The following is a 20,205-nucleotide window of genomic DNA, read 5'->3' on the forward strand; positions in this document are numbered from 1 at the left end:
TATTAGTGTATTCATAAATAGTAAGAAGAAAATATTGATATAGAAAAACATTCTAAACATAAATTTGTTAAAATATATGTTGTTTTTATAAATTTATCTCTATAATTATTAATATCATAAAAACATATTTTTTTAAGTATTAATTTTTAAAATAAATCTCCATAAAATAAATTTTTAAATTATATCATTTTCTTAATGGTCTGTTTTCTTTTGTTGGTGGCTTTGGGTTGAGATTAGTCTCTTTTTTTTTTTCTTTTTTTCATATTACTCTTTTATGGCTTTTGTTTGTCTTCCTTTTATTCTTAATTTTTGTTGTTTAGTAGTAGTATTTTGGGAGTGCTACTTCTTCTACCTGGATTTAATCTTTAATCCGTATACTATTTTAAGGTTTTTAGCTGTCTATATTACATATTAGTAAAGCAAAGCATATTTGTGGTTTAAAAAAACTGTGTTAAAATTGAAATAATATTTATAAAAAAAATAAAAATATAAATGAAAATTGATTAAATGACATAACTACTAAGTTACACTAAAATTACTATTTATATTTTCATTATAATTGTTAAAGTTTTTTTTACAGCTTCATTTATATTGGATTAAAATCCCCCTTATCCAATTTGATTATTAGAGATTTTATCTTCAGATTATGATATTTCAAAATTGACAATTTAACAAACTTTTCCATAGAAGAATTTACGCCTTTTCATTATTAACTGAAATATCATTGTCAAGATATAACAAAAAAATAAATTCCATATTCATGTTGTTTTTTAATGCTTTGCTTTCTTTTGTTTGTCTCGTCTTTTTCCTTCTCTGCTTTTCATGTCACTGGGTTGTTAATATCATCATTTCAAAATAGAATATAGTGCCATTTGGTTAAGCTTTTGGGCGTGGCTAAATTAATTAATATAAATAAATAAATATTTTTAATTTATGACTTTTAATGTATTCGAGTATTTTATTTCATTTCTTTTTGTTCCGTGATTACTGGTTGATTTGATGTTTATTTTTAATTATTATTATTATTATAAACAAAATAAATAAAATGAAAACTCTTTTGAAAAGAAGAAAAGGCTATTGCACATTTTACAGTTGTTTTCCATCAACACCAAAAACAAACCCTACTTCACCTTTTTTGTTTTCTAAAGATTGTTGCTTTTTGAATATCAAGAGGTCACTAATACCTAATCATGCATCTATGAGATTAAGTTAAATTTGTTTATTTCATTACTTTCTGTCTTCATGTTTATGTCTGTTGGTGTGAGTGTTTTTCAAAAAATAATTTAAGCATTTAAATAATTAATATATTTTCTTATTTTTCTTGCTCTGATTTTTTTTTAAATGGTGTGGGGACATAGTTGGAAGGGTAGGAACCAGCAAGAGACAAACATGGATATAGTATATGATTGCATATTATTTATTAAGCTATGAAAGGCCTCTCTAACTATGCTTCCAAGCAAGACATTCCAAATTTTGGAGTATGTTTAAAGGAAGTAGAAACTATAATGATTTTGACTCAACATTGCACGGAAACATCCATCTTTATGGAAGTGTAAAAATAAAACATTGGCGATTACAAATGAGTTTAAAGGTAGTGTACTTGTAAATTTTTTTACACAATCAGTATATCACAACCCTTAAAAATAAATATTTTATATTTGATTTAAGGAAAAAGTCAAACATTTATAAAAATTAACGGTTTAGATTTCACTGACAGTATAAAACTGCTTTACACTGTCGGTGTATTTCTATTAAATTCATCACAAATTACTAAAAGAAAAAAAAAAAGAAATGGTTTACCTATTCCAAGGTACTATAACATATATAACTTTTTATATAATATGTGTCATCTCTTTACATATTTTGAATTTTTATATTCAATTATTAATAATTTCTTTTTAATTAAATATTAATCTAAAATTATATATGTTTTATGCCCGGACCATGATTATGCTCACGGTATAAAAACACATGAAATTTAAGGCTGTGTTTGCGAGTTTGAAGGGAAAGGGAAGACTTTCGAAAATGAAATTAAAAAAAAATATCGAAAAATATTTGACATTTTTAAAAAAAATGATTTTGTTTAGAATGATAAAAGAATCATTATCATTACTAAATTGTTAATTTTCAAAATAGTATAATAACTTAAATGATATTTAGAAAATTTATGTAAGTCCTCCAAAACCCTCATTTAATACAATTTTTGAGTTCCCCTAATTTATGGGGTTCTTGGTGTTACTGATCTAATCCCGCTTTAACCTGGCCTATCGTTAGGGGTGGCAAAATGGGCCGCCCGCCCCGCCCGCCGCCCGCCCCGCCTTATGCCCGCCAAAAAACAAGCGGGGCGGGCATGCCCGCCAAGTAAAATGGGCATCAAAATCATGCCCGCCCCGCCAAGATGGCGGGTTGGCGGGCGGCGGGTTTACCCGCCTATTTTTATTTATATTTTTTTAATAGATTAATATGCTTTTTTTACCTTTTAATTAAACTTTTCACTGATTTTTTAAAACAATTTTTTATAAAAGTAATTTTTTAACAAATTTACTCTAATAAATAGTACATATATTTATAAATAAATGTATAAAATAAATCATCAAGAACTGCAATTACTAGAATTAACTAAAAAAATAGTAAGTTTTGGAGGAGGAGCGGGTTTTGGCGGGGCGGGTATGGCGGGCGGCGGGTTTTGGCGGGGCGGGCTTTAGCGAGCGGCGAGCCTAGAATCCCAACCCAACCCGCCAATTTTTGGCGGGTGCGCGGGTGGCCCGGCGGACCCCGACCCGTTTTGCCACCCCTACCTATCGTGGTCACCTCAAAATGGGCCCCAGCCCCTATGCCAAAGCAGTTGAGTGCTAGGAGGTCGGAGCAGAGGAGCTTCCCGGGTAGCAAGCTAGTTAGGAGAGAAGTCACCTTTGGCTTCTGCCAATGCTGTTAGAGGGTGTCTTTGTTTATGTCACTTCCATCTAATACCGAAGTACTGATACAAGCTCAGTCCCAAAAACCTTCTTTGGCCTTTTTTTTTAGTCCTTCTCGTGAACCTACATGACTTGGAGCTTAATCTCGATCTCAATCTAGACATTAAGTGCATACCCAAAATCTTTTTATTCCTTTCATCTAATTCTTCCTATTTTTCAAAGTCCTCCCCTCCAAACTCTCAAGCCTAAGAGTTTAAAAATATAGAACCACTAAAAACTAGTTATGTTGGCACATCTTAGTAAAGTCAAATCGGCGACTTCGGGAAAAAAATACCACACCCACCACAGTTGTAGATTAAAGGAAAACGGGAAAAAATACCCAGGAAAATTTTAGAACCCCAGAAACAAAGTGAATATGTCCTAAAATAACACTTAATCTATACAAATTATTGAAGTGAAAGTTTCAAATTAAATCATTCATGTCTAATTTTAATAAATAGTGTCTATTTTTACATGTTGGCATCTGACGTGACATTTGTTTATCTGCAAGGTCATCAAAATTTTTGAAAAAATTCCATTCAACCAAGATTCAAACCGAGGCTCCTTTGATTACTAGACCAAGTACTTACCACCGGGCCACTTCGTCATTAATTATTAAGATCTTTGGAATTAACTTACATCTAATAAAACTTAGAATGGAAATTGAAACCACCTTTTGAAGACAGAGATAGTATTACAGGTTGTATGATTAAGGTAGATAAATAGGAATTTTTAGTTTCAATTCTTAAAGAACACTTCCATAAGCACTTTAAATCATCCACCAGTATAAAATATATTTTTATCAAATTTAATTTATAATTAATTTTCCATAAACACTTAAAACTAATTATAAATTTAATTTATTGGTTTCAATTCAACTGATTTCTTGGGCGAGGGACATATCCATGAGCAGTGTGGATAACATTTCAAGAATAACTTTCGCTATGACTTTATGTTCTTAAATCACTTTTACCATTTATATTAGTATTGTTTGCATTGAGTAGATTCGTTTGGAAAATAAAGTTCTGGCTCATAGTGGTATAGCTTGCTTAAATCCAAAAGCATTGACTGTATTAGGGGGCGTTGTTCAATCATTATATGAAGAATGGCAGATGAACCAAAAATATTCAGGCTTCTTTCGGTCATCTTTAAGACAGCTAGAGGATCGTGATACATGTGGTCCTCCTCCATTAGTGAAGCTGCAGGTTGGATCTATCTCAGGTCAAAAATAAAAAGAATCTTGCCTCTATTTTTTTTAGTGCACGCACTTCTTCTTGTATATAGTGATTGTTTTCCACAATCAAGCATTGTTTATTAATATAAGTGTATAGTTGAATTTGTAAATTTTCGTCGTTTAATTTGATTTCTATGCTCTAGGGTTTTTAAACAAAATTTAAAATTAAATAAGGTTGATTCGAGTTTGGTTTGGAGATTCGAGTTGAGGGCGAAAAATCGAGTTAAATCATATCTTCATTTTTTATTTTCGGTTGAATTTTGAGGTTGAGAAAAGTTTGGCCACGGCAGTTTTTAGAAGGGACGAGCGAAGAAGATGATAAGAAGAGAGAGGAAAGGTTAAAGGAGTTACATCATATAAACAATAATTTTATATTCAAAGATTCTAGGCTTCTAGAAACCCTATAAAGCTCATATATAAGGGATCAGAAACGTTAAATCAAGATAGACACAAATTTTAAACCTAAATACCTCTCACATTTGATAGTCATTGACTTGGCGTCTAAGTGTTTCCAGGTACCACCCTCTCCTATTTAGATCGATGGACTATGCACAATATCTTTTTACGGAGCTTCCAACATCTAACAAATTCACTATTACGAAAAACACATATGATGACGGTTGCGAAACACGTATAATGACAGTTGCACGCCTGTTGTTAGGTAGCGTACGATTGTATGTATGTTGGTTACCACACCAGGCGTGTGGCCGTGGTTATAAGTTGGATAGTGCGCTACTTATAACTACGGATGAAGGAAATAACCATTGTGAGATAATTCATAGGTCTTGAGTTCGAATTCTAGCAACGCCATTCTTGAGTTTTATTATTCTAGATAACGCTCTACTTATAACAACTGTTGAATTAAAAACTATTGTTATATTATTTGTTTTTTTAATATATATTTTTCTGGTATACAAAATTCCTATATCGAACCAGAAATAGCAATACACTCATTTGTAAATTGAATTAGACCAAAAATTGTATTACATCAATGACACAATTCCATTAGGAATCAAAAATTGGATATTACATCAAAACCAAAATGGCAGAAAATAACCTACAATGTACGCATCATTACATCAAATAATAATATCTTGTTATCTTGGTGTCTTGACTTTAAACACCTATAAATTCAAATAATAATAGTTGTTAGAAAATAACATCATTAGAAATTATAGCATACAAATTATTAATGAAGAATATAAAATACTTACTTGTTAATTCTCTCATATGCCTTCTTGATGATTGTTCAAAATAGCATGGACATCATCTCTATCAACTTCTTCATAAGAAGTAGGCACTTGTGTTGTGTAAGAAGGAATGAAAGGAATATCAAAGTTTTCATCGTCACTATGAGGAATGTGTTTTCCTTTGAGAATAATTGACCATCTCCTCGATAAGTCTACATGGTCTGTCACATAAAAACTTGTTTTCTTTTAGTAGCCATGGTGAATGGTTCGGTCTTATAAGTTGTCTTGTCAAGGTCAACCCGTGTGAATCCTAACTCATCAGTTTATACACCATTGTTATTGGGAACCCACTTACATTTAAATAAAGGGACTTTGAAAATAACATAATCAATCTCAAAAATATCCTAAATGACACTATAGAATGCGATGGTTGCCAAAATAGCATTCTTATCGTTCGAACTAGAGAAATACATGGATTCGACCTCATCTTCTAATTCATCTAATTTTTGACACAATATTACTGCAGCCTCATCTTCCAATTCATATAATTTTTTGAAATCAAGAACTTTATTACATATAACATTGAAGAATAAACATAATCTGTTTATAATTACTCTTACATTTTTTGAAAGGATGTTACGAATAGCCACTAGTAGAAATTGTTGCATCAAGACATGACAATCATGAGATTTTAAGCCAATTAACTTGAGATCTTTCATTGATACAAGTTTCTTGATGTTTAAAGAGTAACCTTGGGGAACTTTGATACCATGTAAACACTTGCAAAAACTTTTCTTTTCCTTTTTAGATAGAGTGTAACATGTCGGGAGAAAATAAGATCATTTTCCTCTATCTTCTTGAGCTAATTGTTGTTGTATACCCATCTCAACCATATCGAAATGGGAATTCTTATTATCTTTAGTCTTGTCTAGAATGTTTAGAAGTGTTCCTATCAAACTATCACACACATTTTTCTCCACATGCATCACATCAAGACAATGACTTACATCAAGGCTAGACCAATGTGGAAGATCAAAGAACACAAATCTCTTTTTCTAAATATTTCTCTCAACGGGACCGTCTTTTTTTCCAAAGACAACAATAAGGTGTTCTTGTCATTATTAAACGTCATCGCCAATTAAAGGTTTAGGAGCGATTTCAAACTCCTACTCCTTGTTAAAAGCCTTATGTAATCTATGATAAGGATGATTGGATTTTAGAAATTTCTGATGCCAAAAGTAAACAGTCTTTTATCCTAACTCAAGTTGGTGAAAACATGTATTAGATTCACATATAGGACACACTTTATATCCTTTGACATTTTATCATCCAAATTACCATATGCAGGAAAGTCGTTGATTGTGCAAAATAACATTGCATGCATCTTAAACTTTTCACCATAACATGCATCATTAACGTCAACACCTTTATCCCGTAAATGTTTTAAACACAAAATTAATGAACTTAGATAAACATGTATGTCGTTTCCATGTTGTCTTGGTCCACAAATCATCATATACTTGCGCTTTATGCTTAACCAAGGAGATAGGTTGTAAATCGTGAGAAGAACAAGTCACGAAGAATGGTTAGTACTCAGATTACGAAAGGGGTTCATTCCATCTGTGGTAAGCTCAAGCCTAAGGTTTATTGGCTCAAGGCCAAAATCTGGAAACAATGAATAAATTTTCTTCCATTGCAAAGAATCAACAACATGGTGAATGTTTCCATCAGAATTTCTTTCATCTGCATGTCATCTAATATTCTTTGTGTCATTTGCATTAGCAAAAAGTCTATTAAACTTTGAAATTATTGGCAAGTACCATAATAATTTAGCAGGAGGACGCTTCTTACTAACATTGTCATTGTTATCACCATTATTATTCTTCAACTTGTAGTGCGACTCACCATATTCTAGATATTGATCCAAATTTTCATACTCTTTCTTGTATAATATGCAATCAATAGGGCATGCATGTATTTTGACATACTCCAAATCCATTTGACAAAAATCTGACAAATTATTATTATTTGGTAGCATTTGTTTCAACAAACACATAAAAACTACAAAAGGGATCACCTATTATGCTCCAAGCAAATTACTACAAAAATAGATAAAATGCAATAAAATAACTACAAAATAACAAATAAGCTATCTAAGAACAAAAATTAGGTTATATAATAACTCACAAAATATGGGTTATCAGAGGTCACCAAGATGATGTCAAGGTTTAAAACATTAATTTGAGCTACAACACTATTGAAATCGCGTCACACTAACAACTACTACCACAAATTTAGAACAAACCTTACCAAGTTGATGGAATTTAGAGCTCATGACAAAGTTCTCCTCTATAACCAAATACAAGCCTCCCGGTAGGTCTTTCTTAGTTATATGTTGTCAAAAGCTAATGAAGTAACTCTCTCTTTTGGCCTTTCAAACTTGTCTTGGCCAAAATGCCTTCTTAGAAGTTCCTTTTCGTGTTGGGGTGAAGAAGCCCTACATTCCAAGGCCAAAAGTTATGCCTCCATGATTTTTTTCTTTAAAAATGATGGGCACCAAAAACTTAGACTGATTTATTTCCTCGTCCAAGAATTGGATCTTATCTTGAAGATACTTCTCAATCAACCAGTGATTCTCTACAATATTTTTTAAACCTTCACGAGAACGACAAAGCTCCTCATCACGCTTTTATTGGCTTCATAAAGTGTAAATTGGAATTGAAGAAGGGTCTCAATATCATTCCGAGCTTGATATCTCACTCATTCTAATTCACTATTAAGTTGTGACTCCCTTAGAATTTGAGTGCCATTATTTGCAAGAAAATGGCAGGTCAAGGCCCTAATTTGGCCACATTAGGAATACACTCAACAAGCCCATATTGACAGCCTATAGTCCCTAAATTAGCGATCCATTTTGAGATTACGTAAGGAACGAGAGCCCAAATATCGTACATATCCGAAAAGAGAGGTGTTGCAAACGAAGAAAGAAACTTCTAGGTAGTCTTATTATCAGCATATGAAAGTAAGTCAACCTTGGTTTTCTTGGGAGGAGGAGAATTTACATTCTCCCTCTTTCAAGAATTATGAGGTAACTTAGATTGTGTTATGTAAGGACCGCAACCCAAAGATGTAGCCTCATGTGCCATCTGACCGCAAAGAATGGTCCCACCCGATGACTCTGCTACCAAAAGAAAAGAAATAAAAACTAAGTAGCAAAAAAGATAAAACATTACTATTTAAAACCCAAAAATGCATAGGGGTCAACCAAGCCTACGTCCCTCACGAAGGAAAGTAATTATATAATGTTATCCAAGTGACTTAAAACTTTATAGAGGTGATTTATGATAAAAACGATTTTTAAACAGAAAAGAAAAATGTTGATTTTATTTGATTGTTTTTCAGAAAAGAGATTTATAAGAGATTAAGCGTGAAAAAGTAAATAATAGAAACTTCAAAAGATAAGGAAAAGGAAAGAACACGCCATAGATTATACTAGTTCAACCTTAAACCATGCAGCATACTCTAGTCCCCAAGTACCTCCCCTTGAGAGTTTCACTAATAATCAGATATTTTATCACATGATCAACCCACATACTTCTTACAACAAGCTTTTATCCCAGGTCTATAACCTAGACCGACTTTATTATAGGTACCTCTTTGATTATCTAGAATAAGATCCCAGTTATCTCTTTCTTTGGTTAACTTATCAAGTGTGTTATGAAGACTGTCAATTTTTTTTTTTAAAGATTGCATTGTTCACTCTTGATAGGTTCAACAAGATTCTCATAAGAAAGAAAAGAAGGGGAAGCAACTGTTTGAATTAATAACTTTATTTTTTTTTAAGATTATCTATTTCTTCCAACAAATTTTTGTTTTTCTTTTTCAAAGGAATATGGAGTAGTTATACTGGTAAATTTGCATTGGGTCCTATATGAAGATAAGTTTATAAAGTCTAGAAGAAAATGGTCCATAGTAAGCAATACAAAGCTCACTAAGGGTAGGCGAATATCACATGTTGCCCAAAGTGGAGTTTCTAGTCGCCCATTGAGTGCAACATGCACCTATTAGTTGTAATACTCACTCCCTATTGGGCTTGAGTTAAACCATCCATCACCCACTTACAAAACATGGTAATTGACGTGTCATTCGTCACTAACGGTGCTCAATTAAAGAAGGGAAACCATGTTCTCCTGAAGAATAGGGAAATAATAGTTTCTGATGCATCCGCAAGCGCACAGATGTATCAAAGTAATATAAAAGATTGTCGAACTCACAGAGACCAACAATCAACCCACCACTATCTATCATCGCTTTGTAAAGCTAAGGCTAATCAATAATTGATTAAGGGGAAATTAAGACTAGAAATGAGACTAAAATAGGATTAAGGAAATATATAAGAAAAGAGAGGTCGGAATGTGTATTATGTGTGCCTCAGGGACTCTGTAACTCGTTGGCTTAAACTGAAGTTAAAAGGGTGTTTAGTAGAAAATATCAATTTAAAGACTAAACCTCACACTCTCGTGGTATTGAATAAAGTCACGCTCCCTAACCATGAGATTTTGCTCTCGCTCGCATATTCTAATTAAGAAACGTATTTTGAAAACTAATTAAGTCTTAATCGATACCTAAAACTCTCTCGCTCTCTTTAGGATCAATGCCCCGTTCTTACTATCTGGTTTAATCCCCCTACTCTCGTAGTGCCGGTTCAAACCTTAGTTAATTTCTCACTCTCGTGGTGAAGTTATTTAAATTAAGCTTAAGAACAAAGACCAAAACAAAATATTTCAAATAAAGACCAAGCCAGCATTATTACCGAGTCCCATCGGAAACGACGTTCCTCACAAACAGGGCTCTAAACTATTTAGCTGGACATAGTTTTAATTGAAAACAAATTAAACATACATATTACGATAAGAAACAACATGGTGATCAAAATAAACAAACAATTAATAATAATAGTAATGCAAGTAAAAAAGAACCTGAGAACAAGAATAAACAAAACAGAAAGCTTTATATTAATGAAGACGATATTTGATCCAATCAATTACAGAGATTACTGGCCTAAATAACAATGGTGGAGTAGTTCCTCGATGTAAGAAACTACTCCTTTTACATTTGTAATTTCTGCCTAAAAACTACGGACAGCTCTTCCGCGCGATAACTTGGATGCCTTGAAAGTGTGATTCCAAGGTCTATATTTAGAAGGAATTTCGTTTTCTAACTTCCATAGATCATGTGTAAGTAGTGGAGAAAACGGGAGAAACCTCCAAAGTAATGTTGTTAGTGGGCGATTACTTTTCTAGACTGCACTCAAAATGGTGACCGCCACCCAGCCATGGCGAACGCCATGGACCAAAGACTTGATTTTCTGCTCTTTTTCTTCCCTTTTTGCTCCTTTTCCGATTTTCTTGCATGAACGCTCTATAATCGACACGTATCGAGAACACGAACATAATACGACATAACACCATAGAAAGCATAATAAAAAGACACTAAATAGCATGTGAATCGGGTCAGAATATACGATACATTTTCGTGTTATCAGTTTCCACGATCCTGAGAGGGGAAAAATAACCACTCACTGGTCCAAGAATCCAAATTTAATATAACTTTTTAAATGCCTTAATCATGGGGTTCAGGAGGGACATTCAATTCACCTAAGATTCAGAGATACAAAGCTCCTCACCACTTTGTGTGAGCTTGTTCTAATATCATCAACAACCTTAAAACACCGCGCATAGCCCTCCGAATACAGGGTTATCCCTATTGTAAATTTTTATCAAGTACAATTGTCTTAAAGGCATAAATAATATTTTTTTAATTACTTGACTCATAATCTAACTTTTTACAAATACGAAATAATTCATTATAAGTAAAGTAGGAAGTTTGGCTATTTACCTCATTGTCTTCATGTTTTTCCATAAGGAGGATGTTTGCTTCTCCCTCCTTTTCTCATTCATTAGAATAATTAATGTCGTTGTCCTCCCAAACTTTGTATGCCTTCTTTGTTTATTTGAGGCTTTCTAGATTTTTCAGCTCTTTTCTGATTATGAGGGTCGTTCGACTTTATATGACTTTTTCTTCCATATTGGTACCATATTGGGATGAACCGAGATCTTCCTTCATTTTTATGTTAAAAATCATGTTGCTTCTCATGGTTTATGAACTTCTTAAATTTTTTGACCATCAAGGTCATGTTTTCACCACTATATGAATATTTTTCTTTCTTCGACCTTAAGAGCAAATTTTCTTTTTTTTTTTGTTGCCTTCTTCATCCTCAACTAGCTTTTTTAGTTTTATTTCATGTTCTTGCAATTTTCCAAATAAGGTAGTCAAATCCATAAAAGACAAGTCCTTAGATTTAGATATTAGTAACTTTAGATTTCCAACTGCAGTTTAAACATCTAAAAACTTTGTTAATCAAATCCTCATTTAGAAATGTTTTACCCAGAGTTATCATATGATTCACAATATGATTAAAATGTTTTTCCATATCCTAAATGTTTTCCTCGGGTTTGATTTTAAAAAGCACACACTCAAGGGTCAATGTGTTCAATCTTGCCCCCTTTTATACATTTCATGGATAACTTGAAGGGTGTGCCACATTTCTTTAGCAAATTCCTAATGAGAAACACGTACAAAAATCATCAATACTAGGAGCGATAATGATAATAGTTTTTCCTTCAAAGTGTGTTGTGCTTTTTCTTTATCTTCTTTGATCCAAATTTCTCTAGTTTTCCACAAGACTATCAACTATATGTATATGTATGAGAACAAATGGGCCATTTTTACAATAGTTCAAATATCATAACTCAATCACTTTATGAATATTCTCATCTTCTCTTTCCGATAAGCATACTCCTCTATATTAAAGGATGAAGGCATGTTTAGTGAATCATTTGAAGTCATACATACCTCTTGAGAGGATTAATCTTATGGCATGAGTTAGGCTATGATGTCACTTGTTGAACCAGAGACTCTAAACATGAGAGGGGACGGGTGAATTGTGATATTTGATTTTCAAAAACTTTTGAAAAAAAGGTTAATTTTAAATTTATTGATTTTAAAAAGAAGATATAAATAGAGATTTAGCAAAGGAAAAATAAAAGATAGAAAATAAATAGATAAAGTTTAGAGAGATCATACAAGAAGTTTTTCTGGTTCGACCTTAAACTGGATGGCCTACTCTAGTCTCCAAGAATTTTCTCTTGACATTTCAACTATCAACAACTTGAAATTTTACAGAGGTTCAGTCCAACAATCTTCTTTACACCAAATTTTTTAGAGGTATAGTTATTAATGCATGATAGAAAAATAAGAGAATCCAAATCCCTTGAGAATTATTTGTTTTTACATTTCAAGTTCTGAATAAACTTTCCTAATAATTGTTGTGTTTGTTTTGTATTTTACAAAAGACCACAATAGGCATGCTCATACCGATGTTTAAGACCTAAATAAGCTCTTAAAAAATCACTTAATTAGAGAGTTATTTTTTCTGAAGCATTTATCTGGAAAGAGGCACTCTTTGAGTTGACTATAGAAAAAAAAAAAAGAAGGTAGGTTCTAAGATCATCATTCTATTTTCACTGTATATCATAATAAAAATAAACTAATAATTAATAAGAATAATAAAATAAATTTCCTTTTTTCATTTATTTAAAAAAAATTATGTAAAATAAATAAAAGCGAGAGTTATTATGAGATACAAATACTAATAATATTAGGATTTAATGGAAATACACTGACAGTGTAAAGCAGTTTTACACTGTCAGTGAATCGTAGCCATTAAATATTTAGTGAATTTTAGTTTGTATTTTAATTATTTATAAAATAATATATGTGAATGGTTGAGATGGACTGACCGCGCATATCCATTAAATCCATAATATTATTATAAAATTTACTTTTTTATTTTTATTAAAGAAAAAAGATCTATGTATAAAGTAAATGACTCTTAAGGACAATATTCCAACTAGATAGACACATCAAGTACAAAAATGATAAATTCATCACTAATTTGTTAAGATGAATTTAATTTCAAGTGATATGTTGCCGAAGTGAAAAGATTTGTGAACCACTCCATCCTTCTTATAAAAATGTTTCATTTCAATTGCTCATATCCTTTTCTTCTCATTTTCATAACAACAATGAATCAAATGATTAGTCATTTTCTTTACTTTTATGAACCAACACTGTTTTTGCATGGACAAAAAAGTTACTCGATCAGATAAGATCCTATTAATGTGAGAGCATAGTTGGGCCAACCTCACCTCATCACAATAGTTTGTCTAGCATACTCTTGAAAGTGTTTTCCACAAAAAAAACTTATTGCTTACTCTTTGCATTGCTAATTATTAAGATTTTATGGGTGTGTGTGCTTTAGCGGTGAAATGTTTGGATCATGAGAGTGTGTTCCTCTCAAGGTCTATGGTTTGAAACCCGCTAGATACAAATTGCTTATTAAAAAAAAAAATTATTAAGATTGCATACAAACTAATCAATTCAAATGTGTATAGTGTGTATTTGCTCATTGCTAGTTTTTCCAATACTCATTTTCCCATCTCTCAACTCTGTTGATTAAATTTTGTTTCGTTGCGTAGAAAATCCTGAGCGACATGGGATCGAATGGAGGCGGCAACGAGCACGGATCTTTCTTAGACGGCTCGTTAACCATGGATTCACTCATAAATTCCTTCTCCACCGAATATGATCGTGTACAAGCCATGGTCTCCGGACACAATTCCACAGCTCCTTCGGGCACTCTAGGCTCAAACTTGAGAAGTTTCGCGTATTCATTTAGTAAATGGAACATGTAGTCATAAATGTAATCCATGTTGAGGTCTTCATGAACAAACTTGCTCCCAGATTTACCAATTTCTTGTACCTGTCAAGTTGTAACACATTATTATTATATCTGCATTTCAAACAAAGGAGTGAGAATAAATCAGTGAAATACTCACTTTTTGGTTGTTGTTATTGCCCCAATCAACTGCATGTTTAATGGATTTGCATTTGTCATTTTCCTTTATAGGCCAATAATGTTGCAATGGTTGTAAACTTCTTGTGAAGAAATCAAGGTAACGAGGCTTCACAAACAGTGTAGGAGAATCACATGCTAGAATGTATTTCTCACTCACAGACCATGCATATCCTTCGATATAAACTTTGTATCTGTATGTACATTGGTCTGCCAGGTTTGAGTGATTGAATCCTTGTTTCGACTCTTTAATCCAATCCTACATGTTGAAGGAAAATATTATATCATCGTTCTGTTGAATGTAATAAGTGAATCTATAGATATACATATGTATGTATGTATGTATATATACCTGTGTGAATATACGAAGATTCCAATCATGATCAGTTGAAACATTACAATTGAGGAAATCTAGTCGTGTTGCTGCTGTATAAGGATTTCCTTTCCAATAAGCATAAGGTTCTCTGTCTTTCCATTCCACCTTTTCATTTCCCTTTTTTATCTCCTTCAGGACATGTTCCCAAGGTCTTATATTAATCTCTGGCCTGAATATAATTATATGCAAGATTAATCAGTTTAAATGGACACAACTAATATGACAATAGAGGGGAGGAAATGTTGATGAAAATATGAGATCAAAGATGAGAGAGACGAATAGTAAACTCTATTCAATGGGATTGAGTTATCATACAAAGGTACTTGCATTATTTATAGACTATCTCTCAAAGTTAACTGACTAACTAACTTCCATGGATAGTAATCATTATTCACAGAGTAAGTTATAATACCTTACAACCAACTTAACTAACTCTTAATTGACATAACATAGGATTGAATTAAATAAGAATATGCTCCCTGAGCTCAATGTGTTTGCTCCTCCCATGCAAAACTGGGTTTTTGGCTAGATTGATGGCTGACTAATTATTCATTTGTAGCTTAATTGGCTTCTTAAACTTAATCTTCAGCTCCTTCAAAAATGATTCTATTCGTAGGGTCTGATATACAACATAGGATCCACCTATGTATTATGCTTCTCATGATGAAAGTTCTACAATGTGTTCTTTCCTTAAACACCAAGAAATTGATGGATCGATGAACTTAAAGTAGTAGCCAATGGTGTTTCTCCAATAAACTTTGTCATCACACCAGTCAGCACTAGCATATGATCTTTGTATCAAAGTTCTCCGGTCTACTTTGTCATCACACCAGTCAGCAATAGCATATGGTATTTTATTGTAATGAAAATATTATCAGACAACCAATGTTGTACAGGACATGCAATGTTGTACAGGACATGAAATTTGGTGGTTAAGAATTAACACGATAATAAAATAAGTCTTGTAGAGCTAAGAATGTTGTGTTGGATATGTGGTAAGATTAGACGAAATAAGATTAAAAATAGCAATATTAGAGAGACTGTTGGGGTAGAAATAATAATAGAAAAGATGGTGAAAATTAGTCTTTGGTGGTTTGAATAGATCGGATAGAAAAGAGTCAAACAATTAAACGTAGAAAAGACCTAAAAAAATTATAAGAAAAACTATCAAGAAAGATCTTAAAATTAACGAATTAGATAGAAATATAATACAGTATTAGATAAAATATTACGATAAAATTTAATCTATTTAGTCGAGCTCATAGTAGGATAAGATTTTGTTGGTGATTTTAGTATCATCAATGTATTTTGGTAGTAATGTGATTTACTGTAGGCCGATGCAATTATGCGTTAAGCTTGAAACGAGTTAGGGTAGTGCGAAGTGCACGCTTGTAGAGCCAAACGTGCAATTGAATACGAATAATAGAAACGGGGTTCCAAGGGGGCGGAGCCCCTGACGGGGTGCGGGGCAGCGCCCCGTCGGGGTCCAAGGGGCGGAGCCCCTGGCGTGGTGCGGGGCAGCGCCCCGTTCGAAAAATTCGTTTGAATAGTTGCCCCCTTTCCCAACCGACATAACCGTTTTACCGAACAGGTGTGTCGTTTCGGTTTCTATTGTTGATCTCCTATATAAGGAGTCATTTGGCCTCGGTTTCGGATACGGAAAACATATTTTCTCTACATTCCTGATCTGTTCTCTATTGTCAGAAACAGATTGCTCTTCGAGAATTATTCCCGCAAAGATTTCGTGAACCCAGACAAGAATAGGGTCGAAATACTTTGTTCGGAAAGTGAACGACCACGATTCTTCGAAGATATCCAGGATTATCATACCAGATTTCTAACCGACTTGATAGTTGTTATTAAAATACACGTTATTTCAATTTTATAAAAACAACAAATTGACACTGTAATTAAAATAATGTGTTTATTAGGCATGGCAACAGGGCGGGTCGGAGACGGTTTTTACCTCCCCAAACCCAAACCCGAATCCCCAATCAATCCCTGTTACCCGCCCCAAACCCAAACGGGGATGGGAAATTAAAACCCAAACCCGTCCTTAATGGGTTCGGGTTGGGTTCGGGTATCCCCGCCCCGCCACCATGTATTTCGTAAAATCAATTTTTTTAATAAAAATATTTACTTTTTCAAAAATCAAATTACATTATAAATAACAAAATAAAACAATCTCAAAAAATTTCATACATATATTTCAAATATTTAAAATAATAAATACAAATCAAATTATTAAAACATTAGCCACATATTTAATAATATAAATTATGAAATATAAATAATAATGTACATATTAAAATAAACGGCGCGAGTTCGGGGACGGGTTCGGGGTGGGTACTAGTGTCCCCATTATCCGACCCATCCCCATGTTTTCTAATCGGGGAAAACCCAAATCCGAACCCAAACTCAGTCAAAGTGGGTTTTCCCCGTCAACTTCGGGGCGGGTTCGGGTGGGTACCCGTGGGTCTGGGTTTTATTGCCATGTCTAGTGTTTATGTATACTTAACATACCAGTTATGTAAGTTATTTTTGTATGCATTCTAGTTAATTTTGACTTTTTATAAATGCACTTTATGAGATATTAATTAAACGTTTATTTAGAAGGAAAAGGTCAATAAATATATCTTTTTAATTTGAAAAGGAGTTTATATTCAAAGTACAACTTTTTTTTTTGTCAAATAAGGAGTACTCATATTCTTATATCCAGTAACACATACTAGTAAATTAGTAAAATCACCTCTATTTTTTATAATTTATGATATGAGACAAAAAGAAGTATATATTATATCCCATAAATGGTAAAGTTGACATACTCCCATAAGAACAAAAAGTGTACCTAAGGAAATTGACGAACCAATCCATTTAGAGGTTTAAAGCAAATTTTAAAATAAAACTTTTAAAATATATTTTAAAATATTAATTTTGTAGTTGCTAAGAGTTGAACTCAAGACCAAAAGAAAAAAAGGCCTATATTTTATCAACTTAACTACAATAATATATGTAACTTAAGTGTCATTATATATTTTTATAGCTAAATGAAAAAAATTTGAGACTCTTTTTAAGCTCAAACTTTTGAGGCCTAAAGCCCTAGCTTGGATAGCTTGGCCCTTGGGCTGGCCCGCTAAAGAAGACTCCAACATTGACAGACATGCCATCACCAGCCCAAACACCAATAATTAACCCAAAAACAATGCACACTTCATGACAAGTGGTTGTACACTTGCTAGAATATATTAAATTTTATTCTATTTATAAAAGAAAATATACTTTTTAAATTTATTAAATAATCAATATATTTAAATTGTATTATAGACTAGATATATGGATGATTCAATAAAACTAAATAAGACGATGAATGGCAAAATTGACAATTCCAACTAAATAATACAAGCGACAACAACTAATCATTCCAGAAAAAACAAAGCATGCAAAATGAATAGAAGGATTAAGAAACATACCAACCCCAGAAAGACCAATCAGGAAAAACAATGTCCCGCGTCCACCGATCAATACAGTAACCAAAAACCGGTGGCGGGCCTGTAACATTGGGCCCATGACCATCATACAAGCCCACGGGCACCACAGGCTTATCATTACAATCAAACATCATTTCCATGTCGGCAACTTTCCCAGGATACCTCCTCAGCAACTGCAAAATCCCCCAAATCGTGAAGACACTTCGCGTCTGTATCGATTCTCTGTAATTCTCCACATAGCCTCTTCCGTTTTTCACCACCAACCTAAAATGCGCCGTTTTCTTTGCATTCTCTAATGTTTCTCTGCTTATTCCTTTCTCCTTCCATGGCTTTAAATCCTCGTGAATCCACCGGAAATACTCCGGACATGTTGCGTCGTTCTTCTCTGTTTCCGATGTTGTTGTCGGATAATTTCTCGAACATGTTGTTTGGTTTCCTTTGCTACAATTCAGTAACGTTGAAGTCTGTTTCGTTGTTTCTCTGCTTGGAACATTTGCTACTAACGTTTGGTTTGCGACGGTTTTTGTTGTCGGTTTGATGTTAGTCGTAGAAAGTGTAGACTGCATGCATGAAATCAAATAAATTAATCAATAGTCAAACGGAATTATAGAAAATAAGCGATTGTGTAATAAGCTGAAATAACTAACTAACCCAGAGGGAAGAGATGAAAGCAGCGGTGAAGAGGATGAGGAAGAAGAGAAGAGAGGTGTAAAGAGTAACAGGAACATGTCTGAGAACAAGAGGATGTTTCTTCTTGAACTTCTGCATTAATAAAATTATCTTAGTATTATGCTCTGTTCTATTGATGTTTTTGTTGGGGGTGTGAAAGAGTTAGCTACATGTTTCACTAAAATAACAATAATGTTTTAAATTCAATTTGGTCCTCACAATTTTTTGTGTGGTCCAATTCGGTGACAAATGATCCAAATTTGGAAATAATTTAGTCATTTTATAATAATGAATCAAATTAATTGATAAACTGATTTATCTTTTGTATATAAAAGTTAGAATTAGATGTTATTTTTTGTCATTTAGTTAATTAGGTCGCTATCAAATTGCATCTTTTACTCTAATTAATAATAGTGTGTAATTCTCATGAGTCCTTTTCATGATTGACAGCTATTATGATACTTGCCATTTGGCAACTAGATTAGTTTTCGGTGTCAAATATATAAAAAGTGTATAAATACAAATGTTTAAAATATTGAATTGAGTAAAAAATAATATTTTTCTATTTATAAAAAAGTTTATATTTTAATACATTGAATAACTAATACTAGTATATCTGAATAATATATAAATTAAATATATTATTTATTTAATAAATTTAAAAGATATTTTTTATAAATAAAATCAGAAAGAATAATAATATCTTAAAGAGAATAAAATACTATAGAATATTTTATTTTCTCTTTATTTGATAAAAGTGTTTCTCTTTCTTAAATTAAAACTAGTAACAAACCCGTGCGTACGTACGGTTTCGGTTCGGTTATGCGTATTTGGACAGATCATTTATTTTAAATAAAATGATAAAAAAGAAAAAAATATTTAGATAAATAATTGATTATTTCATATATAAAAATATTTTGATCAATAATAAATTTTTTCCCGTATACCATTTTTAGATAAAAAATATTTGATCATAAATACCATTTCTCATATATAAAAATATTTAAATCAATAATAGATTTTTTTTCGTATACATACTTCATTTTTGTTAGGTATCAGTTACAAAAATATTTGGATCAATAGGAAATTTCGTATATTTAAAAATATTTAGATCAATAGTAGATTTTTTCCCGTATACCATTTTTGAATAAAAATATTTGGATCATAAATACCATTTTTTCTAAATAATAGATTTTTTTCCGTATATAAATATTATTTTTGTTTTTGTATCATTTACAAAAATATTTAGATCAGTATTAAATTTTTGTATATAAAAATATTTAGATCAATAATAGATTTTTTGGCCTACGCCATTTT

General features: G+C 32.3%; 1 protein-coding gene across 1 annotated transcript; it reads right to left on the bottom strand.

Annotated features, from left to right (window-relative positions):
- Positions 1–13,458: 13,458 nt before the first annotated feature.
- On the bottom strand, positions 13,459–19,070 carry LOC131652464 (uncharacterized). Its single transcript, XM_058922319.1, has 5 exons — positions 18,871–19,070; positions 18,202–18,779; positions 14,708–14,900; positions 14,339–14,614; positions 13,459–14,262 (listed from the first exon to the last, which is right to left on the bottom strand). The coding sequence occupies exons 1-5, from the start codon at positions 18,985–18,987 to the stop codon at positions 13,912–13,914; spliced, it is 1,515 nt and encodes a 504-aa protein (XP_058778302.1). The 5' UTR covers positions 18,988–19,070; the 3' UTR covers positions 13,459–13,911.
- Positions 19,071–20,205: the final 1,135 nt, after the last annotated feature.

Source organism: Vicia villosa, linkage group LG2 (assembly GCF_029867415.1).
Source record: "Vicia villosa cultivar HV-30 ecotype Madison, WI linkage group LG2, Vvil1.0, whole genome shotgun sequence".
Lineage (NCBI taxonomy): Eukaryota > Viridiplantae > Streptophyta > Magnoliopsida > Fabales > Fabaceae > Vicia > Vicia villosa.